The sequence below is a fragment of the Sus scrofa genome, chromosome 18 (assembly GCF_054392235.1).
Source record: "Sus scrofa isolate SSC_HxYL_T2T_F1_AM1 chromosome 18, Sscrofa_HxYL_maternal_Yorkshire_Landrace_v2.0, whole genome shotgun sequence".
In the NCBI taxonomy this organism is placed as follows: Eukaryota; Metazoa; Chordata; class Mammalia; order Artiodactyla; family Suidae; genus Sus; species Sus scrofa.
This window is the reverse complement of record NC_139400.1, coordinates 25,793,398-25,815,176: the sequence shown is the minus strand read 5'-3', so window position 1 is coordinate 25,815,176 and position 21,779 is coordinate 25,793,398. Positions and strand designations below refer to the sequence as shown.

Genomic DNA, 21,779 nt, shown 5'->3' with positions numbered 1-21,779 from the left:
GGAAGGAAAGGCACGGGAAGCTCTATTACATCCTGTCTGGGTCAACAACGGTCCTCCCTGGAAGGGCCTCTCGCCTGTGAGAGGTGATTTGGCACTGAATGCTCTTTCTCCCCGCCCCTACTGCAGCCCCAGGCAGTATGGAGAAAATGACCACAAAGAAGAAAGAAGTCAGAAGCAGGGTGGGGAGAAAGAACTGGGGGTGTTCCTTGGCCAGAACCCCTTTCCCCAAAGCCCTGGTGGCCCAGGATGGCGCCGGACTGCTCACCCTGCAGCATCCCTCGAGCCCGCCCCATCCAGGCTTGGGGTCCCGTCGTCCTCACCATCACTTTGTGCCTGCCAATAAGGTTGGGGGACTCGCAGAGCAGCTGTACGTCCGACACCGTCACCGTGCACGGCTTCTCCCCGACCAGCACGGTGTAGTTCAGCTTTACGTTACCCCCGGCCACGGGTGGGATCAGGTTCTTGCCCTGCATGGACAGGAAAGCCCAAGTTCCCAGCCCATGGTCAGGAGCACAGCTCCGGTCGGCTGCCAGGTCCTCCCACCGCCCCCGCCAGAGGTCCCATCCTTCTGGGGAGTTGGGAGAAAGGCCACCTTCTCTAGTAAGCCTCCCAAATTGGCAACACATACAGTACTAGTCCCCCTTCCTCAGTGGGAAATCAATAATTGAGGCGCTCTGTTCAGCTTATTCCAATGCAGCCTGAGACTCCTTCTCAACACAGAGCTGTAGTCACTATCAGTTAATTCAAATTGTCATATGGGGCAGGAGTTTCGGTCACAGCTTAGCAATAACGAATCCAACTAGTATCCGTGAGGACAGGGGTTTGATCACTGGCCTCGCTCAGTGGCTCAGTGGGTTAAGGATCCTGCGTTGCTGTGAGCTGTGGTGTAGGTCGCAGATGCAGCTTGGGTGTGGCATTGCACTGGCTATGGTGTAGTCCAGCAGCTGTAGCTCCAATTTGACCCTTAGCCTGGGAACTTCCATGAGCCGTGGTATGGCCCTAAAAACAAGCAAACAAACAAAAAAATTGTCATATACCATGCTCATGGATTGGAAGAGTTAATATTATCAAAATGACTATACTACCTAAGGCAATCTACAGATTCAATGCAATCCCTATTAAATTACCAAGGACATTTTTCACAGAACTTGAACAAAATATTTTAAAGTTTGTTTGGAAGCACCAAAGACCCAGAATAGCCAAAGATATCCTGAAAAAGAAAAATGGAGCTAGAGGAATCAGGCTCCCGGACTTTAGACTATACTACAAAGCAACAATCATCAAAAATGTATGGTACTGGCACAAAGACAGAAATACAGATCAGTGGAACAGGAAAGTCCAGAATTCAACCCACGCACCTATGGCCAATTCATCTATGACAAAGGAGGCAAGAACATGCAATGGAGAAAGGACAGCTTGTTCAGTAAGTGGTGCTGGGAAAACTGGACAGCCACATGGAAAAGAATGAAATTAGAACACTCCCTAACACTGTACACAAAAATAAACTCCAAATGGATTAAAGACCTAGATATAAGACCAGACACTATAAACCTCTTAGAGGAAAATATAGGCCAAACACTCTCTGACATAAACAACAACATCTTCTCGGATCCACCTCTTAGAGTATTGACAACAAAAACAAAAATGAACAAATGGGACCTAACCAAACTTCAAAGTTTCTGCACAGCAAAGGAAACCCTAAACAACACAAAAAGACAACCCACAGAATGGGAGAAAATCTTTGCAAGTGAGTCAACTGACAAGGGATTAATCTCCAAAATTTACAAACACCTTCTGTAGCTCCATACCAAAAAAACCAAACAACCCCATCCAAAAATGGGCAGAAGATCTAAACAGACAGTTCTCCAAAGAAGACATACAGATGGCCAAAAAACACATGAAAAGATGTTCAACATCACTCTTGATTAGAGAAATGCAAATCAAAACCACTGTGAGGTACCACTTTACACCAGCCAGAATGGCCATCATCCAAAAGTCTACAAACAATAAGTGCTGGAGAAGGTGTGGAGAAAAAGGAACCCTAGTACACTGTTGGTGGGACTGTAAATTGGTGCAACCACTGTGGAAAGCAGTATGGAGATTCCTCAGAAAACTAAACATAGAACTACCATTTGATCCAGCAATCCCACTCCTGGGCATCCACCCAGAGAAAACCACGACTCTCAAAGACACATGTACTCCAGTGTTCATTGCAGCACTATTTGCAATAGCCAAGACATGGAAACAACCTCAATGTCCATTGACAGAGGAGTGGATCAAGAAGATGTGGTACATATACACAATGGAATAGTACTCAGCCATTCAAAAGAACGAAACACCAGCATTTTTAGCAACATGGATGGACCTAGAAATTATCATGCTAAGTGAAGTCAGCCATACAATGAGACACCAACATCCAATGCTTTCACTGACATGTGGAATCTGAAAAAAGGACAGACGGAACTTCTTTGCAGAACAGATGCTGACTCACAGACACTGAAAAACTTATGATCTCTGGAGGAGACAGTTTGGGGGGTGGGGGGATGTGCTTGGGCTGTGGGATGGAAATCCTGAGAAATCAGATTGTTATGATCATTATACAACTACAGATGTGAAAAAAAATGTTAACAACTAAGCAATTAAAAAAAAAAAAAGAATGTTAACAGGGGAAAAAAAAAAAAAAGCGGTATCCAGTACCACTTCACGCCAGTCAGAATGGCCATCCTTGAGAACTGTACAAAGGGTAAATGCTGGAGAGCGTGGGCAAAAGAGGGCCTCCTCCTACATTGTTGGTGGGCATGTAAACTGATGCAGCCATTATGGAAAACACTATGGAGGTGCCTTAAAAAACTAAAAAGAGTTGCTGTAAGACCCCTTAATCCCACTCCTGGGCTTATATCCAGAGAAAAATCTGAATCAAAAACATGCACGTTTCATAACAGCACTATTGACAATAGCCAAGAAGACATAGAGGCAGCCTCAACATTCATCACACAGGACTGGATAAAGAAGATGTGGTAGAGAGTTCCCATTACAGCTCAGCGGGTTATGAACCTGACTAGTATCCATGAGGATGCGGGTTGGATCCCTGGCCTCGTTCAGTGGGTTGGGTGTCTAGCATTGCTGCAAGCTGTGGCATAGGTTGAAGATGTGGCTTGGATGCAGCATTGCTGTGGCTGTGGCATAGGCTGGCAGCTGCAGCTCTGATGCCACCCCCTCACTTGGAACTTCTATATGCCACAGGTGCGGCCCTAAAAAGCGAAAAAAGGGGAAAAAGAAGAAGATGTGGTAGATATACACAATAGAGTATTACTCAGTCATAAAAAAAGAATGAAATAACACCATTTACAGCAACATGGAGGAACCTAGAGATTATCATATTAAGTGAAGTAAGTCAGATGAAGACAAATATCATAAAATATCACTTACAGGTGGAATATAAAAAATGATGTAAATGAATTTATTTACAAAACAGAGATAGGCCCCCAGACTTAAAAAAACAAACTTATGGTTACCAAATACTGGGGTGAAGGAGATAAATTAAGAGTTTGGGATATAGTTCCCTGTGTTATCCCTACTGTATAGCCCTGCTGTATAGCACAGGAAACTATATTCAATATTTTGTAATAACCTATAAGGGAAAAGAATCTGAAAAAGAATATATATATATGTGTTTGTGTGTGTGTGTGCGCATATGTATATGTAGAACTGAATCATTTTGCTGCACTCTTGAAACTACAACATTGTAAATCAACTGTACGTCAATAAAAAAAAATGATTTAAAAAATCAGTAAAAAAAAAAAAAAAGAATTAAAATTAATTTGCTATCCATACTCCAAAGAAGCCCTCTAGGGTGGTTTGCAAAGGATTGCTCAGGAGGAAGCAGTATGAGTCTTTGACCTCCCAGGTCCTGGCTCAGGGGACAATGCTGGGAGTCAGATGGCCTGGGTGGGTCTGGCTTCCCTGTGGCCCAGAATGAGCGCATCTCTCAGAACAGACTCAAGGAGAGCAGAGACCAGAGTCTGGGCTCTCATGCCACCTCTGCTGGCTAGTGATGCCGGTCTTGAGATCTGGCAGAAGCCCAGGACTCCGGGCCCCCTTCTGTGACTCAGAAAGCCCCCCTTGCAGGCAGCAGCCCCCTCCCCCCACCCGACTCTACCTTTAGGATGATGGGTGTGCCAGGCTTGAGCTCCAGGATTCCTGAGGGACCGAAGGCCTCAAACACAGGGTTGGGGTAGTAGGTGAAGTTGGTCTTGTTGAGGATGAGCAGGGACTGGACATTGTCCAGGATGAAGCCGAACTCCTCGGGCCTCTCTGTCAGGTCGGACTGGTGGTCGGGTCCCAGAGCCAGGGCTGGAGCCTGGCAGGTCATCTCAGTAGCACTCAGAACCTCACAAAGCTGCAGGGAAGGTGAACAGGGAGGCTGTGCAGCAGGGCTCTGCACACGCGCAGCCTCACCCACCCACCGCATCTCCCTGGGCGCTGCAGGACAGCGTGGTGTGGACATGATGGCTCCGCGGACCAGCTCTGCAGCTGGCACCTACCCGGGCTCAGCCCAGAGCGGGTGTGGCAGGGGCTGTGGGACCTCTAAGCTAGGGAGGGGCCCTGGGGGCTGGTCAGAAGGATGGAAGAAGAAGGGTCTGAAACCTTAGAAACCCAGAAGCTATGGCTTCTCCATGCCTGTACCCCAGGGTGTGGAAGTGGCCTCGGGCCTGCTCCCCGATCCTGCCATCCCCGTGTCCAGTGGCATCACGCATGGTGGCTCATCAGTGTCTGGGGTGGGCCAGCCCGAGCCCTCGGAGAGCCCGCCCCCTTTAGGGAAGCCCCCAGCCGAGTGGGCAGCCCCGGACTCACATTGATGTGCTCCTTCCCTGCGTGCTTGGCACGGACCTGGGGGTTCTGTATGAGGTCCAGGTGCGTCCCCCACACGGCGATGGGCGTGTTCCCACTGATCAGGAAGAAAAGAGGAGGCGTGTAAACACGGGGAGGGGATGAGGATAATCAATCAGGGCTCGCGGCACTGAAGACAATGATAACGGGGGCGCGATAATGTCCGCAGGGACGATGACAAGCTAACCGCATAATAATAAGGGTGAGCTCTCAGCCGCCGAGCAGAAGACAGTGATGACCAGATGTCTGCGGCCACCCTGCGCCGAGCTCATTCGGAGCTTGGACACCCCACGGAGGCGGGGGCCTGCAGCATGGCCCTCTTGGCCGCCTGAGGCCCCCTGGCCTGAGCCAGCTGCTTCTCTGCAACCCCCGTGGCATCTCTTTCCCCGCCCCTACCCCCTCCCACCACCACCACCACCACCACCAGCCTCGGGGAATTTCCTCCACACTGGCCTTGGCCTAAGGGAAGCCTCACTCCAGACCGTCCTCCACCAGACCCTCCAAAGTCGGGGCCCCCTCCCCAGGACAATCGGACCACAAATTTCCACCTAGAGGTCTCAGTTGGCTGAGACCTGACAGGCTGAGACTCAGACACTGGGGAACCTCCTGTAAGAAGGCAAACAGGCAACGTTCTGGGACCTTCGCGCCCTGGGGTGTCAGCAGGAGGAGTGCTGATGCTGAGTGATGAGGAAATTCATCTCTGGGTAGCTTTTCAGTGGAAACCTGGACGCCACTGTCTCAAGACCACTGAGAAGCCGATGTGGGATGGCGGCTATCTTCCCTGGTGGCTACTCCAAGGGAAGTGACCAGTCACTTTATCTACAGGCAAGGGAGCATCTTCGAGAGGAATCTAAGACAGCTAAGTCGTCAGAAGCTTGTGGATAAAGCGTCCTTGACCCCCGCATCCTCTCTACCCCTCCGCCCATTTCCCCACCTATACACGGTGTTACCGTCTTAAATTCCTACGTGACCCAGACAGGCTCTCTGGCCCTGGCAGTGTGGGCAAATGAGCTTCTGGTGTCCGGCCATCTCCTGATCTTCTCAATCATCACTTCACCACATGCGTACCCAGTGTCCCTAGCATCGTGCATCAGTAACCCAGTCTGTCCTGAGCGGGGTAAAGCCACGTGTTCGGCAGAGCCCATCCCATCCCAGACGACACTAACTGCAGCGAAACCGCTGGAGCCCCGCCCACCTCGGAACGTGCCGCCAGCCTCGGTGTGCCCATGACTGGGAGCGGCTGTCAAGTGGCAGGAAGGACAACCCCGCTACTGCTGTGACAGTGACACGAGGAAGAACGGAATTAAACCAGGCCATGAACGTCTTCAGTATCCGCAGAGTTTGCTGAGAATAAGGGGCCGTGCCAACTTCCTAGACTCACCAGGCCCCGGGGACAAATCCTGGAATAGCTTTTTTTTTTTTTTTTTTTTTTGTCTTTTTGCCATTTCTAGGGCTGCTCCCGCGGCATATGGAGGTTCCCAGGCTAGGGGTCGAATCGGAGCTGGAGCCACCAGCCTACGCCAGAGCCACAGCAACGCAGGATCTGAGCCACGTCTGCAACCTACACCACAGCTCACAGCAACACTGGATCCTTAACCCACTGAGCAAGGGCAGGGATGGAACCTGCAACGTCATGGTTCCTAGTCGGATTCATTAACCACTGAGCCACGACGAGAACTCCAAATCCTCGAATAGCTTTTACAGGCTCTTTGGCCCCCTTGGCACCTTATGGTCCACTTTCAGACCACGGCTAAAGCTTGGAAGGCTGGAGCCTTAGAGAGTAACTGCCAAGGACAACCGAGGGCATCTCCTAAAGGCTGCCTTTCATTTGGGTGTGAGGCCAGGTGGCGAACTCTTTCTGTAAATGGCCGGAGAGTGAATATTTTAGGCTTCTGGGGCCACGTGGTCTGTCTCGATTACTCGCCTCTGCTGCTGTGGTGAGAAAGCAGCTGCAGACAAAACATACGATGGAGCACGGCTGTGTTCCAATAAAACTTTATTGTTGAAAGCAGGCAGTCAGCCAGATTTGGCCCCCAGGCTGGCGTTCGCTGACCCTAATTTAAAAGATTGTTCTCTGGGAGTTCCCATCGTGGCGCAGCGGAAACAAATCCGACTAGGCTGTGGTGCAGGCTGGCAACTGTACTGATTTGACCCTTAGCCTGGGAACCTCCATATGCCAGGGGTGCGGCCCTAAAAAGACCAAAAAAAAAGATTGTTCTCTGGACTGGACTCATCTCTGACCCTGTCTCAGCTTGTGGAAACTATATCTTCATGCTCTGCCCCCTCTCCTGACCCCAGAGGTCCTCCAGAGCTGACAGAGAGGAGGGCTGGGGACAGGTTAGGGAGGCCAGCAGGGGTTTGGACCTCACGTCATCCTCTCAGTGTCCTGGGAGGGACTTGGCTGCTGAGAAACCCTGGACCCAGGGAGGCTAAACAACCTTTCAGGTCACTTGGCTGCTAAGCAGTGGAGTTGGGCTGCACCCACTCCTGCTGACCCCACGTCCATTCCCTCCATGGCCCCTGATACGGCAGCATCCCAATGGTCACCGGGGCCCTGCCATCAGATGCCCTTGGCAGCACCTTCTGCCTGCCAAATCAGGGGCTGTTGGCTCTTGCTGGTCAGAGCTTGGCCTGCAAGGGCCGGGTCCCGTCAGAGATGCTCTCTGTGGAAGGAGGGAGCCCCGGCAGGAAGGTCTGAGTTGGGGGGGCCCTCAGAACGCCGCTGCCAGGTGCATCAGATCCACAGCAGGACTGGGCCGCAGAACTGGGCTTCTGAGAGTTGAAGGGGGGGACCCCGAGGTCAGGGCAGCCCCTACCTGACGATGCTCCACTCGGGCTCAATCCGCACGATGGTGGGGTCCTCCACGTACTGGAAGAACAGGTCCTGGTGGATCTTGGCCCTGTCCACCTGCACCATCACCTTCATTTCCAGCACCTCATCTGAGGACGTGGTGTTGCAGACGATGTAGGACGGAGAACGCCTGGAGGGAAGGGAGATGGGGAGCTGGGCTCCTGGGTATCGGTGGTCCCGAGTCAGGGCGCTCTCACTCCCCTCGATGTTTATCAGGCTTCTCAGAGGCAGCGGGTAGTGCTGCCCTGGATACAAAGCCTGACAACTACTGACAAAGACCCCTCCCCCTTGACTGAACTCTAGAGGGTTCCTCTGAGTCCCTTTTGTGACTAGGCTGCTTCCTGCACCCTGTCTTGGGCTTGCCCAACCCCATTTTTAGCAAGCATTCTCCTAACTTAGTTTAGCAAGAGTCCCAGCCCCAGCCGCCACCCACACACAACATACACACGCCTTGATATCTGAGGACTTGATATTTCCTCCAGTTCCTCATCCCTCACTGTTGATCACCCCATCTGCCTGCAGCAAGAGCCTCGTGCAGCCAGTTTAGCCAGAATCCTCCTAACCTCGTTTCCTCTTAGTAATTTCCCATCCACTGCCTCCCTGGCTCTGTGCCTCGGCTGTACGTCCCCAGCTGTCTGCTGTCCTGGGAGTCAAGCCATCTCGTTCCCCGTTGTGACAGTCCTGACACTATTGTGATAGTCCTGAGCACCTTTATCCCTGCGACTTGAGCAAGTGTCAGAACCAGTTTTTTCTTGAACACTCACGCAAGGCCTGGCCTGACTTCACACCCGTCCCTGCCCTCAGCACGGCTGTCTCCCAGGCAAGCGTCCCTCTGCAGAACCTTGGCTGCAGAGAGAGCAGCCCCTACATCACAGGATGCTCTGCCCGCCTCCCTCCTTACCCCCAGCCCCGCCCCCAGGTTCCTGGCTCGTGGAAAGCGTGCCCTTCTAGGAATGGATGGTGGAATCGGGGGAGGGAAAGTGGGCTGCCCCTGGAGGTTCAACCTGGGCCAGCACTCAGCAGTCCCCGTAGGCTCTGCAGCAACTGGCCAGGAGCGAACCTGAAGGAAGGGGCCCTAGGTTTCAAAGTGTGCCCTATGGGACCCTAAGGTTGGCACAGTGGGTAGTTTAAAAGGTTGTTCTCTGGGCTGGACTCATCTCTGACCCTTGTCTCAGCTTGTGGGAACCACATCTTCATGCTCTGCCCCTTCTCTTGAGCTGAGAGGTCCTCCAGAGCTGAAGTTTAACTCGTGTTAAACTGCTAGATGTGGTATATACACACAGTGGACTACAACGCAACCATAAAAGGGAACAAAATAATGCTATTTGCAGCAACACGGATGGAACTAGGGATTTTCACACTAAGTGAAGTTAGTCCGAAAGAGGACAGATACCGGAGTTCCTATCACAGCTCAGCAGAAACAAATCTGACTAGCATCCATGAGGAAACAGGTTCAATCCCTGGCCTTGCTCAGTGGGTTAAGGATCTGGTGTTGCCGTGAGCTGTGGTGTAGGTCACAGATGTGGCTTGGATCCCGCATTGCTGTGGCTCTGGCGTAGGTCAGCAGCTACAGCTCTGATTCGACCCCTAGCCTGGGAACCTCCATGTGCCGTGGGTGCCACCCTAAAAAGACAAAGAAAGAAAGAAAGAAAGAAAGAAAGAAAGAAAGAAAGAAAGAGGACAGATACCACATGATATCACTTATATGTGGAATCTAAAATATGGCACGAATGAACCTGTCCCCAGAACAGAGACAGAACATGGACATGGAGAATGGATTGTGGTGGCCGGGGGTGGGGGGGAAGGGGAGGGAGTGGGATGGACTGCAAGTTTGGGGTTGGTAGATGCCACCTACTGCATTCGGAGTGGATGGACAATGAGGTCCTGCTTCGTAGCACAGGAACTATGTGGAACATGATGGGGGAGAATGTGAAAAAAAGAATGTGCACATACAGTCACTTTCCATACAGGTCCCGGGCTAAACCCAACATCCACAGCCAAGGTGGGCCAGAGAGCCGTCTCCCAAAGAGAAGGGCCACCTTCTCAGAGCGGACGATGGTCCTGCGAAGCCCCCACCCCCGGCCCCTCTGCCGGAACCCTGGAGCCCCTAGGGCGAGTTACCTGTGGAAGAGGCAGGGCTGCTTCCCGAACGTCACCACCACGTTGCTGCCCGCGTTCAGGTTGGTGCCTGTGATGGTCACCTGTGTGCCCCCCGACATGGGCCCCCGGCTGGGCTTCAGGTCTGAGAGAGTCAGCGTCTGTGTGGGAAAGAATCTGGCCTGAGGAGGCAGCGCCCCCGTCTAAAAACTGCCTTCTACAACACTTAGGCACGGTGGCCTCCCGGAGAGCAGGGACAGTCTACTGAGGCTTGTGGGGACAGGCTAGCCTTGGCACCTCCATACCAGCAGCGGTCAAAATAACAATAGCTAAACACCTTTTAATGACGGGTTTATACCTTCATCTATCATGATATATCTATGTCTATATCCATGTCTATATCTATATCTCTCAATCCATTCTACAAGGTAGGCATGATTACCCATCTTACAGAGAAAATTCAGAGATGTTAAGTAAAGTTTCCAAGGTCACACAGCAAAAAAGTGGCCTAAGAGGTGACTCCAGAGCTGGAGTTCTCCACCACCTCTCCAGTCTCCAGGGCTGGCTGCTTTCAGAAAGGTGAGTGGCCCCTTCCACAGGCCTCTCCAAGAGCTGCCCCGAAGCACCAGCAGCCAGAGCCTCGGGGTGGGATGTGTGGGCCCCAGGGAAATAAAGGCAGGGAAAGAGGGTCTGGGGAGGAGCAGGGAAGGAGGGTCGGAGGACTGAGTGAGGAGGCAGACGGGGGATGGAGCGACCCTGCGAGCTGAGGATTTGGAGTCTCAGTTTGTACTTTCATTAGCATTTTAATGGAAAAAACTTTCTTCAGTCCCAGGTGAGAAGCCTGTATCTGCATTTAAATGAAGATTTCTCTTCCCTCAACTCCCTTGAAGAATTCTGCACCGAAAGTTGAACCCACTCAGCTCCTCGGAGCAGGCAGGCAAACTCCCCTTGGAGAGGCCTTGATCGATAACAGGAGGAGAAGAGAAGCTCCGGCAAAGCTTGCAACCTGGGTCCCCGCACCGGGCATGCGCGCGAGGACACTCAGGGACACCTGCCTACCGCTGCCCCTGGTGTCTGCCCCGTGCAGGCGTGCTCGAGGGGCCTATCCACAGATCTGGAGCCTGGCAGCCCGGTGGCACCCACCAAGATGAGGAGCGGCTTATCCTGGCTCTGGTACTGGCTCATCCCAAGGCCTGCCCGAGGGTGGGATGAGGCTGTGGAAAGAGCCTTCCTTTCTCAGCTCTGGCTAGATCATGCTGTGTGACTTGGCACAAATCTCTTACCCTCTCTGATCACAAAGAATCAAAAAGTGGCCCTCAGAGGTGCCTGAACGTTTTCTGGTTCTCACTTCCCAAAGATGGTGCCTTTGCCCTATCGTCCGGAAAGGGAGAGCTTTCAGACCTGGCTCTTGCTGACCTCCCCAGGGAGGTGAGGGAAGGTGCACAAGAGTGTGGGTGTGTGTGTGTGTGTACACACAGGGGCTTCAAGGCAGAGCAGTCTTGGAGATAAAGTCATAGCCAAGGACTTTAAGGAGTTCCCTTTGTGGCTCAGCTGTAAGGAATCTGGCTAGTATCCCTGGCTTCACTCAATGGCTTAATGATCTGGTGCTGCCATGAGCTGTGGTGTAGGTCCCAGAGGCTGCTCTAATCCAGCATTGCTGTGGCTGTGGCATATATAGCCCGTTTGACCCTAGTCTGGGAACTTCAATACGCACTGAGTGCAGCTGTAAAAAAGACTTAAAAAACAAAACAAAACAAAGCAAAACAGTTAAGATACAGATACAAAGGGGATGGAGGTGGGGCAAGGTGAAAAGGAGAAGAGGTTCCCTGGCAGCCTGGGGGTGGGGGTCCCTGAGGGGTGAGCAATCCTGCTGGCTTGGCAGTGGCACCTCTCTGTGGGGCTGCTGGGTATGGAGTTATTCTGGGGGCCGGGGGTGGGGGGGTGGTAAGGAGACGTGTTTTAAAGTTGTGAGAAACTATTAACTGTTCAAGGCTTGCTTCACGGGTCTGCGTGGGAAACCCAAGTCTGCATTACGTGCCACCACCTCATCCCCTGGCTCCGTGGATGGAGGCTGAGAGGGAAACGCGTTCCCTCCACGGAGACCTCTAGGGACAGAACTAGTGACAGTCCCAAGAGTGCTGATCTGGGCTCTATCTACTGGCCTTAGAAGCAGGGTTTTGGGCGAATACACCTCCCCATCAGAATGTGGCCTACATTGTGGAGGGAAACTGAAGCAGATTCCAACCGTGCCCCGACCTCGGCCCTGGGAGGGCCTCCCCAGCATCCCCAGGCCCTGAGAGGCAGCCCTGAAAAGGGGCCCCCCAACATGTCCCAGGTCCCCAAAGGAGCCAGGAAGGGGCTTCCTAGCTGAGTCAGGACTCCAGGGGAGCCAGGGCCTCCCGTGGGGGCACCCCCCGCAGTGCTGCCTGCAAGCTGTCCCGCCGAGTGGGAAGGCAGTGAGAGATCTGAGGTGCTGGGGGGCTTGAGAGAGGGGCTTCTGTCCTTCCTGCCTTCCTGGTGTGGCTCTCAGAGGGGATCTCTGCCCTTCATTCCCGCCCTGAGCCCCTGGGAGCTCGGGGGCGTGTGTGTGGGGGGTGGTGCTCAGAGACCAAGTGCTCAAATGAGAACTGGGGTCTGGGGAGGAGACTAGGGGCGCTGGCAGCATTCCCCCTCCCCGAAGGTCTTCCCAAGCGGACGTGTGTGGCACCAGGACAGGTCCTCAGACAGTAAAACACCACCAGTCTGAATCCCAGGACCTGTTAAACCAATGTTGTGTGTGTGTGTGTATTTTTATTTTTTGCTTTTTTAGGGCTGTACCTGCAGCATATGGAGGTTCCCAAGCTAGGGGTCAAATTGGAGCTACAGCTGCTGGCCTACACCACAGCCACAGCAACTTGGGATCCAAGCTGCATCTGCAACCTATACCCCAGCTCACAGCAACGCTGGGTCCTTAACCCACTGAGTAGGGCTGGGAATTGAACCCACGTCCTCATGGATCCGCGTCAGGTTCGTTTCTGCTGAGCCACAATGGGAACCCCCAGGCCAATTCGTTTTTGTCTTGCGGCAATGACTCACATCTTCTCTGCCCTTCTGCTCCAATCTCTCCTCCTCCCCATCAACCCCCATCTCTCCACTGCCTTGTACTCCTGTCTTTTGGTGCCTTTCCACGGTGCACCTTATGCCAGGAACAGCCTCCTGCCTCTCCAAATCCATATGGAAAACCATATTCTGCTTTAGATCCTGTCTTTCCTTCTGGTTCGTCCCATGAAGCCTTCCCTTAAAATCCTACATCCAAGTACATCCTGCTCCGGGGTAGAAATGATCATGCAGGCAAGACAGACCTTCCCTGAGAGCAGAAGGAGCTTTGGACTGTCTACCACCTACATGTGTTACGGGAATGCAGCCCAAGAGCAGAGAGCATCAGGCACATGGTTGCTGCTCAATAAACGGTGTTAGCCCAGGCTGTGGACAGAATGGCCCTGAAAGCTTTGTGTGCCACCTACAGAGTGTGATTTAGCTTTGGGGGGATGGGGGGACAGGCAGAGTATTTTGTTTAAAGCCCCTCGGGAGACAGGTGCCCTGCTGGGGCTAGCAGAGATGCTAACGCGGGCTTTATCTCCAAGGATGCGCTGGTCTGACAGAGGAGCGGGGGTACCAAGAGGCAACGCCAAGTGCAGTGCGGGAAGATGCTATGGAATCCCCAGTGAGCGTGAGCAGGGCCACTGTGGGCACTGAGTGGGGTGTATTCAGAGAAGGCTGAGGAGTGGGTTGGGGCGGGGAAGAGTGAGGAGGCACCAGCTTGGGGCAACGTGGGGAAGGAGATGGAGAGGGGAAGGGAGTGAGGCCACTCAAAGGCGTGAGGAAGGACTGGATGGGGCGCGGGGGTGGGTGGTGGGTGGCGTGCAGAACAGACCAGGGAACTTGGACAAAGTCTAGAGGCAGGGGCTACCCCGGGCTCTTCTTGAGCTGGGTGCTGTAAAGAGGAAGATGGTATTCCACAGTGTGGCTGGTTTAGAATGGGCTCAGATCAAAGGCAGGATTTAAGGGGCGCACTGCACTAGCCAAGGGGATGGGAAAGAAAGACTCTAGGACATGGTGATGGAGGGACGTACCCAGGAATTAGGCGAAGCCAAGCCACAGGCCACTGAGACTGTGGCCCGGGTGACAGGCCACTGACAGCAATGGGGAAGTGAGGGGGACGCACGGTTTGCAAGAGTTGACAGCTTGGGTGGATCATGGGAGGTGATGGCAGGACATCCAGGGGGCGGCAGCCTTTGAGTGAGTCGCAAAGGCCAGAAGCCCAGCTAGAGACACGGCAGAGACAGCTGAGGCCCCAGGGAAACATCAGCTTCATGAGGCAGCGGCTGTTCCCAGTTCTGTTCACTTTGTCACAGCCAAGAGGCCACAGGATAAAAACGGTTCCAGGTAGTTGACTGGCCAAGGAGGTCCAGCGCTTGCTTTGGCCATGCAGCAGTGTCCTCCCTTTTGCCCCAGCTGCCAGGTCATTGCAGAGCCAGATTTCATGCCCAGTTTTAGCATGCCATGCCACACCTCTCAAACATTGGTCCGCCTCTGTCTCAACCTCTCTCTCCTTCTCATTAGCTCAGCTCTGCTAGAATAACAGTACATGCACATATAAATGTATATAGCATACTATATGCATGTACATACCGTGTAAATATGCATAAACTCATCACTAATTGTCTTAAGGGGTATCGGGTTTAACTTGCAAGTTGTCCTGCTCTCTCCTAGACTGTGGGTCTCTTGAGGGAGGGGCTGTGTGGGGTCCGATTCACCACTCTAACCCCTGCAAGCCAGGCCCATCCAATTCTATCATACGGTTCCACCAATTAAGCAAATATGTATCAAATAATCTAGGACGAGGTATTGTGCAAGATGATACGGTGGCTGTCAGCTGAAGAGAGGAGGAAGAAAGGGGAGGAAGGCAGAGGAAAGAAGAGAGAAGAAGGAAGGAGGGAGGGAAGGAAGGGAGGAAGGGGAAAGAGAGGGGGCAGGGAGGAGAAAAATGGGCTCCTGTGACACATTTCAGGGCATTTGATGCCCAGGCATAAAATCCATCACTTCAGGCTTCCAGCTTCCAAAAGCAGCCCAGAATCATGAAAAAACCACCCCATCACATCTGTCATTAACTTGAGAATGGTAAAACAGTTTGGGACAGGATGTGATGACGTGGTCCTGTCTCCAGAGTCCCTGTAGTCACAAGGCTGGGAGGGTCCCAAGTCCCCTGCGTACAGAACCCTTGACCAGGGGCTGCAGGAACTGGCCAGGCAGCCCAGGGGTGGGGTGGGGGGAGGCGTCCAGGCTGGAGGGATGTGCAGATGGGGGTGAGAACTGCAGAGGCAGAAGGCCTGGGATAGGGAGGGGGATGTCGGGGGAAGGGTGTTGGGGTGGGAGGGGGTGAAAGGGGGCAGAGGAAGGTGGGGTGTGGGTGAAGGGAGGTAAAGAGGTGGGTTAAGGACGGAGTTCCCGTCGTGGCTCAGCAGAAACAAATCTGACTAGCATCCGTGAGGACGTGGGTTGGATCCCTGGCCTCGCTTAGTGGGTTAAGGATCTGGTGTTGCCGTGAGCTGTGGTATAGGTCCCAGACGTGGCCTGGATCTGGTGCTGCTGTGGCTGTGATGTAGGCCGGAAGCTGTAGCTCTGATTAGATCCCTAGCCTGGGAGCCTCCATATGCCTCAGGTATGGCAAAAAAAAAAAAAAAAAAAAAGAAAAGAAAAGAAAACACAAGAGGTGGGTTAAAGAGATCATGGGATGGGAGAAGGTGGGGTGAGTGGGGATGATGGGATGGAAACGGTGGGGTGCCCGCCCCCAGGGAAAGGGCAGGCACAGTAGTCATGGTGACAATCCCAGGAATCATAAAACCAATGACACTAGAGGTGATACATCTATTTTATCCAATTTTCACAGTACCATGGGGTAGATCCACTATTATCATGCCCAAGCTATAAACGAGACACTGAGGCCCAGAAAGCTCAAACAATTTGCCCACGTTCACCCAGGTAGTAAGTGGCAGACCCAAGGGCTCAAATCCCAGGAGTCCCGATGCACAGCCCACACTTACCCAGCGTGTCACACTGACACAGCCAGAAAGGGGCACTGGGGCCCGAGAGCCGAAACAACTCCCCGGAGCCGCAGCCCAGGCGCAGCCCAGTCAGGGTGTGAATCCAGGTCTTCCAGACTCCCGGGGCTGAGCTCTCGGGCAGGTCGGGACGTCATGGCCTTGCCCTGGGTTTGCCCACAGAGGTCTAGAAGGGCCCAGCAATCATGGAAAAGAGGTCTGGGCCGGCCACCGGGGGCAAGGACTCACCATGAAGTAGTAGAGCTGCGAGGACCTGGCCATGAACTCGGGCCGACACACAGCCACACAGATCTCCACGAAGCCGGCGTGCTGGCTGGGCTTGGCCTCCCCCATCTCACACACGATCCTGCAGGAGGGAGAGCACCGAGCCCGCGGGTCACAGGAGGGCCACCGGCCTCCCTGCCATGACCCCTGCGCCCCACACCTACCCAGGGCCCTTTCCTGCAGCAGGATCCCAGGGACAGGCTGGGCAGAAGGAGGGAAAAGACAACCCTATTCCTGGGGTGCCCCCTGGTTCTCAGGAAACAGGGGCCTGTGACCTACAGGGGTCTCCCTGGCGGGGCCGGGGGAGGGGGTGTGGGGGCAGCCAGACAGCCCCTAATTCATGCGCTGTCCACCCAACTGTGAATTAGAGGGCAGGGAAGGTTCCAGCCAAAGAACTTAGGGAATACAGCTGGCAGGGCTCAGAGAGGTATAGTGATTTACCCAAAGGGCACACAGCCATCAGACAGGGACCTGAGATTTTCAAATCCTCACCTGGGGGCTTTTTTCCCCCCAAGGCAAGGATGGCCTCAGGCAGTGCTTTCTGCGCCCAGTCCCAGCAGGGGGCCCGGCAGGGGAGGAGGCGGTCAGGCTGGGGGGAGGGGGAGGAGTCCTACATTTTTCCCTTGAAAGACTTTGTGTTCTTTCACTTACAAAACTGGTTTATACTCTGAAAATGAGATAGAACCGAAGTGTGACTGTAAACAGTCAAAGCCCCTTTCTTCACTTTTAATCTTTCTCAAGTTTGGAATATAAATCCTTGCAGACCTTTTTCTAGACCTATGCAAATATATATAAAATATATATTTATAATATATAAATATATATATCTCTCCATTCACAAATGAAGAAACCGAGGCACAGAAAAGTTAGGCAACTTGCCCAAATATATATATATTTGCACATATACACACATATGTCTCTACATATTTGTCTGACATTATGCACACACATAAACATACACATACACACACACACGTAAAGAAACGTACACTTGATTTTACAGTCAAAAGGGAAACTTAACCACCCATTATTTTGAACTGCTCCCTTTTTACTCAACAAAACACAGACGCGCCTGCCTGTTCCAGTGTTCACAGCTCCGCTTTATTCTTTTCAACAGCTTCATGCTATTTCATACCATGCCTGTGTCATCACTTATTTACATCTCTCTGTTGTTAGGCTTTTAACTTACCCGGAGTTTTCTCCTATTCCAAATAATCCTGCAAAAGGAAGCAACTGCATGCATCCTTAAGCAGTGTATACTTATTAAAATAGATGAGAAGGACTGTTGGTGCTTTTAATGTTTGACAGGAGAAGGAAATAATGGCCCAGAAGGTCCTGTGTCTATTTGTCCTTCCATCAATAGCCACCGAGTGAGATTACTTCACTCTTTGTCCGACACTAGATACTATCAGTCCCTTGAAAGCGTTGTTCTAATATAAGAGGAAAAAAATGATCTCATTTTGATTTTTATTTCCCTGATTACTACTGAGGCTGCATGTATGTGTGTGTGTGTGCGCGTGTGTGTTTAAATCTTGGATAGCCTTTCTGTGACTTGTCTAAAGCTCTCTTCATTTTGCTGATGGATTGTCTTTCTCTTGGAGCATCTGAATTACTTTTGTCTGTAATAAATCTTGCAATTATTTTCTCCCAGTTGGTCACTTGTCCTTCGACTTGGTTGATATTGTTTTTGCCACTTGAAAGTTTAAAACTATCTGTGTGTTTCAATGGTTCATTCTCTTACTTTATGACTTCCGGGTTCTGTGTTTATTTACTTATTTGTCTTTTTAGGACAGCACCCATGGCATATGGAGGTTCCCAGGCTAGAGGTCCAATCCGAGATATAGCTGCTGGCCTATGCCACAGCCACAGCAACGGGGGATCCGAGCCACATCTGTGACCTACACCACAGCTCATGGCAACGCTGGATTCTTAACCCACTGAGTGAGGCCAAGGATTGAACCCGTGTCCTCATGGATGCTGGTTGGGTTCATTGACCACTGGACTATGACAGGAACTCCCTTGGTTTTTGTTAGAAAGAACTTCTGAATGAGAGTCTTGCAAAAAGATATGCTTTTGGAGTTCCTGTCGTGGCTCAGTGGAAAAGAATCTGACTAGGAACCATGAGGTTGTGGGTTCGATCCCTGGCCTTGCTCAGTGGGTTAAGGATCCGATGTTGGCGTGAGCTGTGGTGTGGGTCGCAGATGTGGCTCGGATCCCATGTTGCTGTGGCTCTGGAGTAGGCCGGCAGCTACAGCTCTGATTCAACCCCTAGCCTGGGAACCTCCATATGCCACAGGTGCAGCTCTAAAATGACAAAAGGCAGATATATATATATATATATATATATATATATATATATATAGGTCTAGATAACATAATTAATACATGTTAATTTTTTTTTTTTAAAGTACATAAAAAGCACTTGCCCATACATATACTCTCCCAGCCCAAATGCGCCACCCAGAAATATCCATTGTCAACATCTTGGTGTACATGTTTCCAGTCTTGCTTTTCTTTTCCAAAATCAATGACTAAACTCTGTATTCTGCTTGGTAACCTGTGTTCTCATTTAATATACCTTGAGTTTATGCCTGGTCATGATTCTCTTTCAATATCAAATTTAATGGCTGGGTAGTTTACTGTCCCACGTATATACAGTAATTTTTTAAATTTACGATTTCTCTATTTTTAGGCATACAATTTTTCACAGCTACAAATAAGGCCAAAAGTAAGCATCCTTGCAAATAAACATTTGTGCATCCTATTTAGGGAATGTTCTGGAAGTATTATGGCCAGACAAAAGACGTTTGACCTACATTTTCCAAATTGCCTTCCAGAAAGGTCATCCCAATTTACCCTCCTGACACGAATGTATGAATGTGCTGTTTCTTCTGCTTCTCATCTACACTGGGCATTAATTATAAAAAATTGTTCCCCGTTGTTTTCGTTTGCATTTCATTGGTTACTACTCATGTTAAGCATTTTTTACATGACTTTAGTTCTTTGTCTTGTGAATTGCACATTCTCTTCGCTCATTTTGCGATATTTGCCTTTTATCTATAGAACCTCTTCAGGTGTTAAGGAAAAGCATACTGTAATAGGGCAGAGCCATAGTATCAGCTTATCATTCATATCTTTACTTTGCTCATAATGATTTTTGGTGCACAAGTTTGAAGTCTTAAGTACTCAAATCTCCCCATCTTTTCCTTTATAGTTTTTTCTCTTGCAGTGGTACCTAGAACACCTTCCCTTTCTTGACATCAAATAAATTCTTACCTGCATTTTCTTCTAATCCTTCCACAGTTTCATTTTTTACCTTTAACTGTTTAATTCATCTGGAATTTATTTTGGCATATAATGTGAAATAAGGGTATGATATTATACTTTTTCCAGGGAGTGAAACTGTACCACTTACTGAGCAGACTTTGCTTTTCTTGCTGATTTGAAATGTCCCTTTTATCACGTACTAGATTCTTACATATCAAGATCCTTTTCTGTGTGTATTCTATCCCATTCCACAGATATAACTAATACAATAATATTTTAATCATATGGCTTTCTAGGGGTTTTTTTTTTTTGGCTGCATCCACAGAATGTGGGAGTTCCTGGGTCAGGGATTGAACCCGTGCCACAGTTGTGACCTGCACCACAGCTGTGGCAATGCTGGACCCTTAGCGCCCTGCATCACAAAAGAACTTCCTTTATGGTGGTTTTTTTGTTTTTTTGTTTTTTTTTTTTTAATATTCGACTCTTTAAGTCCAGAGTAGGGCATTTAAAATTTCCCTATCACAATATATCAGTAGCAGCGTGCTTTGGTTTTGGTTTAGGAAGGACTTGAAAAGTAGAAGGAGCCACAGAAAGGTCTGGGTAAGTAAGCGATGATGCACCAGGATGAATGCCACCAAACCTGGAGACTTCAATCATCTGACCCACTCTGAGCACCCTGGGAAGACCCGGATGGGGGTCAGGAGGAATTCGGGATGGCAGGACTGAGGGTTCCAGAATCATGAAATCCAGGTAAGACACAGCCAGCGCACAAGACCTTAGAAAGGGTCAATAACGTACGTGCCCGGGGACAAGTGGAAGGTTTCACTCCAGGCGGGGCAGCGAACAGGGTATAGAACATAGATTCTACTGTGCTGGTGAACTTTCACCGCATGCTCATGTTTGCTGGGCTGGAAAACCTGTATCCGCTTATTTACAAGGTGGTACATGACTCACAAACCTCCCCTGCCAGGTAGGTTAGAGGTCAAGGTCACTCCCTGAATGGCCCTCTTGGTGGACTTTGCAGGGAGAAAAACAGTGCAATTCCCACCGGTCTGAGAGTGGGTGTGAAGGTTCATTCTACCCCCACAGAGAGCAGCAGAGGATCAGCTTCTTTCCTAATTGGGGTGAGGACAGAAGTAAGGAGTTAGGGACAGGGGAGGGTGTCAGGGTAAAGAATTGACTCACCTTCTTCTGTAGGTTTTAACTTTGCTTTGTCTGGCTCCTACGCATCACTATAGCCCAAGGAGGTAAGAATCTCTTTCCCCTTCTCGCCCAGCCATCTCTCCTTCCTCTTTCTATATTTCTCCCAATATGGCAGTTAGTTAGTTCAGGGGCTGGGGGGTTGTAGGAGTTCCCCCACACCCTAGAACATGTTGCCCAGCAAAGACGAGTCACCACGGACCGTCTGTTTTTACGGACTTCTCTTCCCTGCACCTGCCCATGTCTCAGATGGCCTCTGCTTACTGTTCCGCAGGGATGTAGCCGTCCACCAACGGGCTGCACTCCACGCCGGCCACCTTGACATGGGAGGCAATGTCCCGGAATTCCAGGCCCAGGTTCTCCCCTCGGATGGTGACCTTGGTGCCCCCTTCCCGGGGGCCTGTCACGGGGATGATCTGCAAGGGGGGAGCACAGTCATCAGACACCAAGACAGAGCCATCACCCGTCTGCTGATGGGGCGAGGAGAGGTGGTGGGCTCCTTCCCGTCTCCACCCCGTTGGCCAAGTGGAGTCCAAGTCCACGAGGACCCCCCCCCACTTCCACCCCCACCCCCGCCCAGGGCTGGGACTGTCAAAGGCAGGAGCTTCTGGTAGAATAGTCTGTGCTTGGATGTGGCTTTTTGGAGTAGGGTCCAAAGCCCCTTGTTCCTCTTCCCATTTCACAGAAGAGGAGATAGAAAGTAATCTGCCACATTACTGGGTAATCCACAGAAAATTGGGATGGAAGCCTTCCATTAATTGCTTGTGTGGGTTCTATTCTCAGAGAAACCGAACCAGCTTCCTATCAACCACAGCCCTGCACACGATGGCACCCACCCACCTTTCAGGAGCCTTGTCAAATATCACTTCCCCATAACCAGACGCTCTCTAGGTCTCTCTCCATTGAAATTCCAAGACGCTTTCTTTGTGCTCTTTTCATGGTAACATTTGTGTCTGATCACCCATCCTGCCGCCCCTCACCCCTCCTCTTCCCACCCTGAGCCTCCGGGAGCAGGGACAGTGGCGCTTTACTGTTCCATGTGGACTTTCCAGGGACAGCACCACGTTTACTTCCTGAGTTGTGACTGTCCTGAAAACCAGCTAGCCAAG

At 51.2% G+C, this 21,779-nt stretch overlaps 1 protein-coding gene across 6 annotated transcripts in view; it reads right to left on the bottom strand.

The window, feature by feature from the left end:
• Window positions 1-21,779, bottom strand: part of PLXNA4 (plexin A4) — a 628,886-nt gene that overhangs the window by 57,027 nt on the left and 550,080 nt on the right. For all 6 annotated transcript variants that reach the window (XM_085005420.1, XM_085005418.1, XM_021078937.2 and 3 more), the window contains 7 exons: window positions 20,935-21,086; window positions 16,168-16,285; window positions 9,863-9,999; window positions 7,707-7,871; window positions 4,855-4,948; window positions 4,160-4,399; window positions 321-467 (listed from right to left, as the gene is read on the bottom strand). In XM_085005420.1, the coding sequence (XP_084861546.1) occupies window positions 321-467; window positions 4,160-4,399; window positions 4,855-4,948; window positions 7,707-7,871; window positions 9,863-9,999; window positions 16,168-16,285; window positions 20,935-21,086 (1,053 nt within the window). The remainder of the gene's footprint in view (window positions 1-320; window positions 468-4,159; window positions 4,400-4,854; window positions 4,949-7,706; window positions 7,872-9,862; window positions 10,000-16,167; window positions 16,286-20,934; window positions 21,087-21,779) is intronic.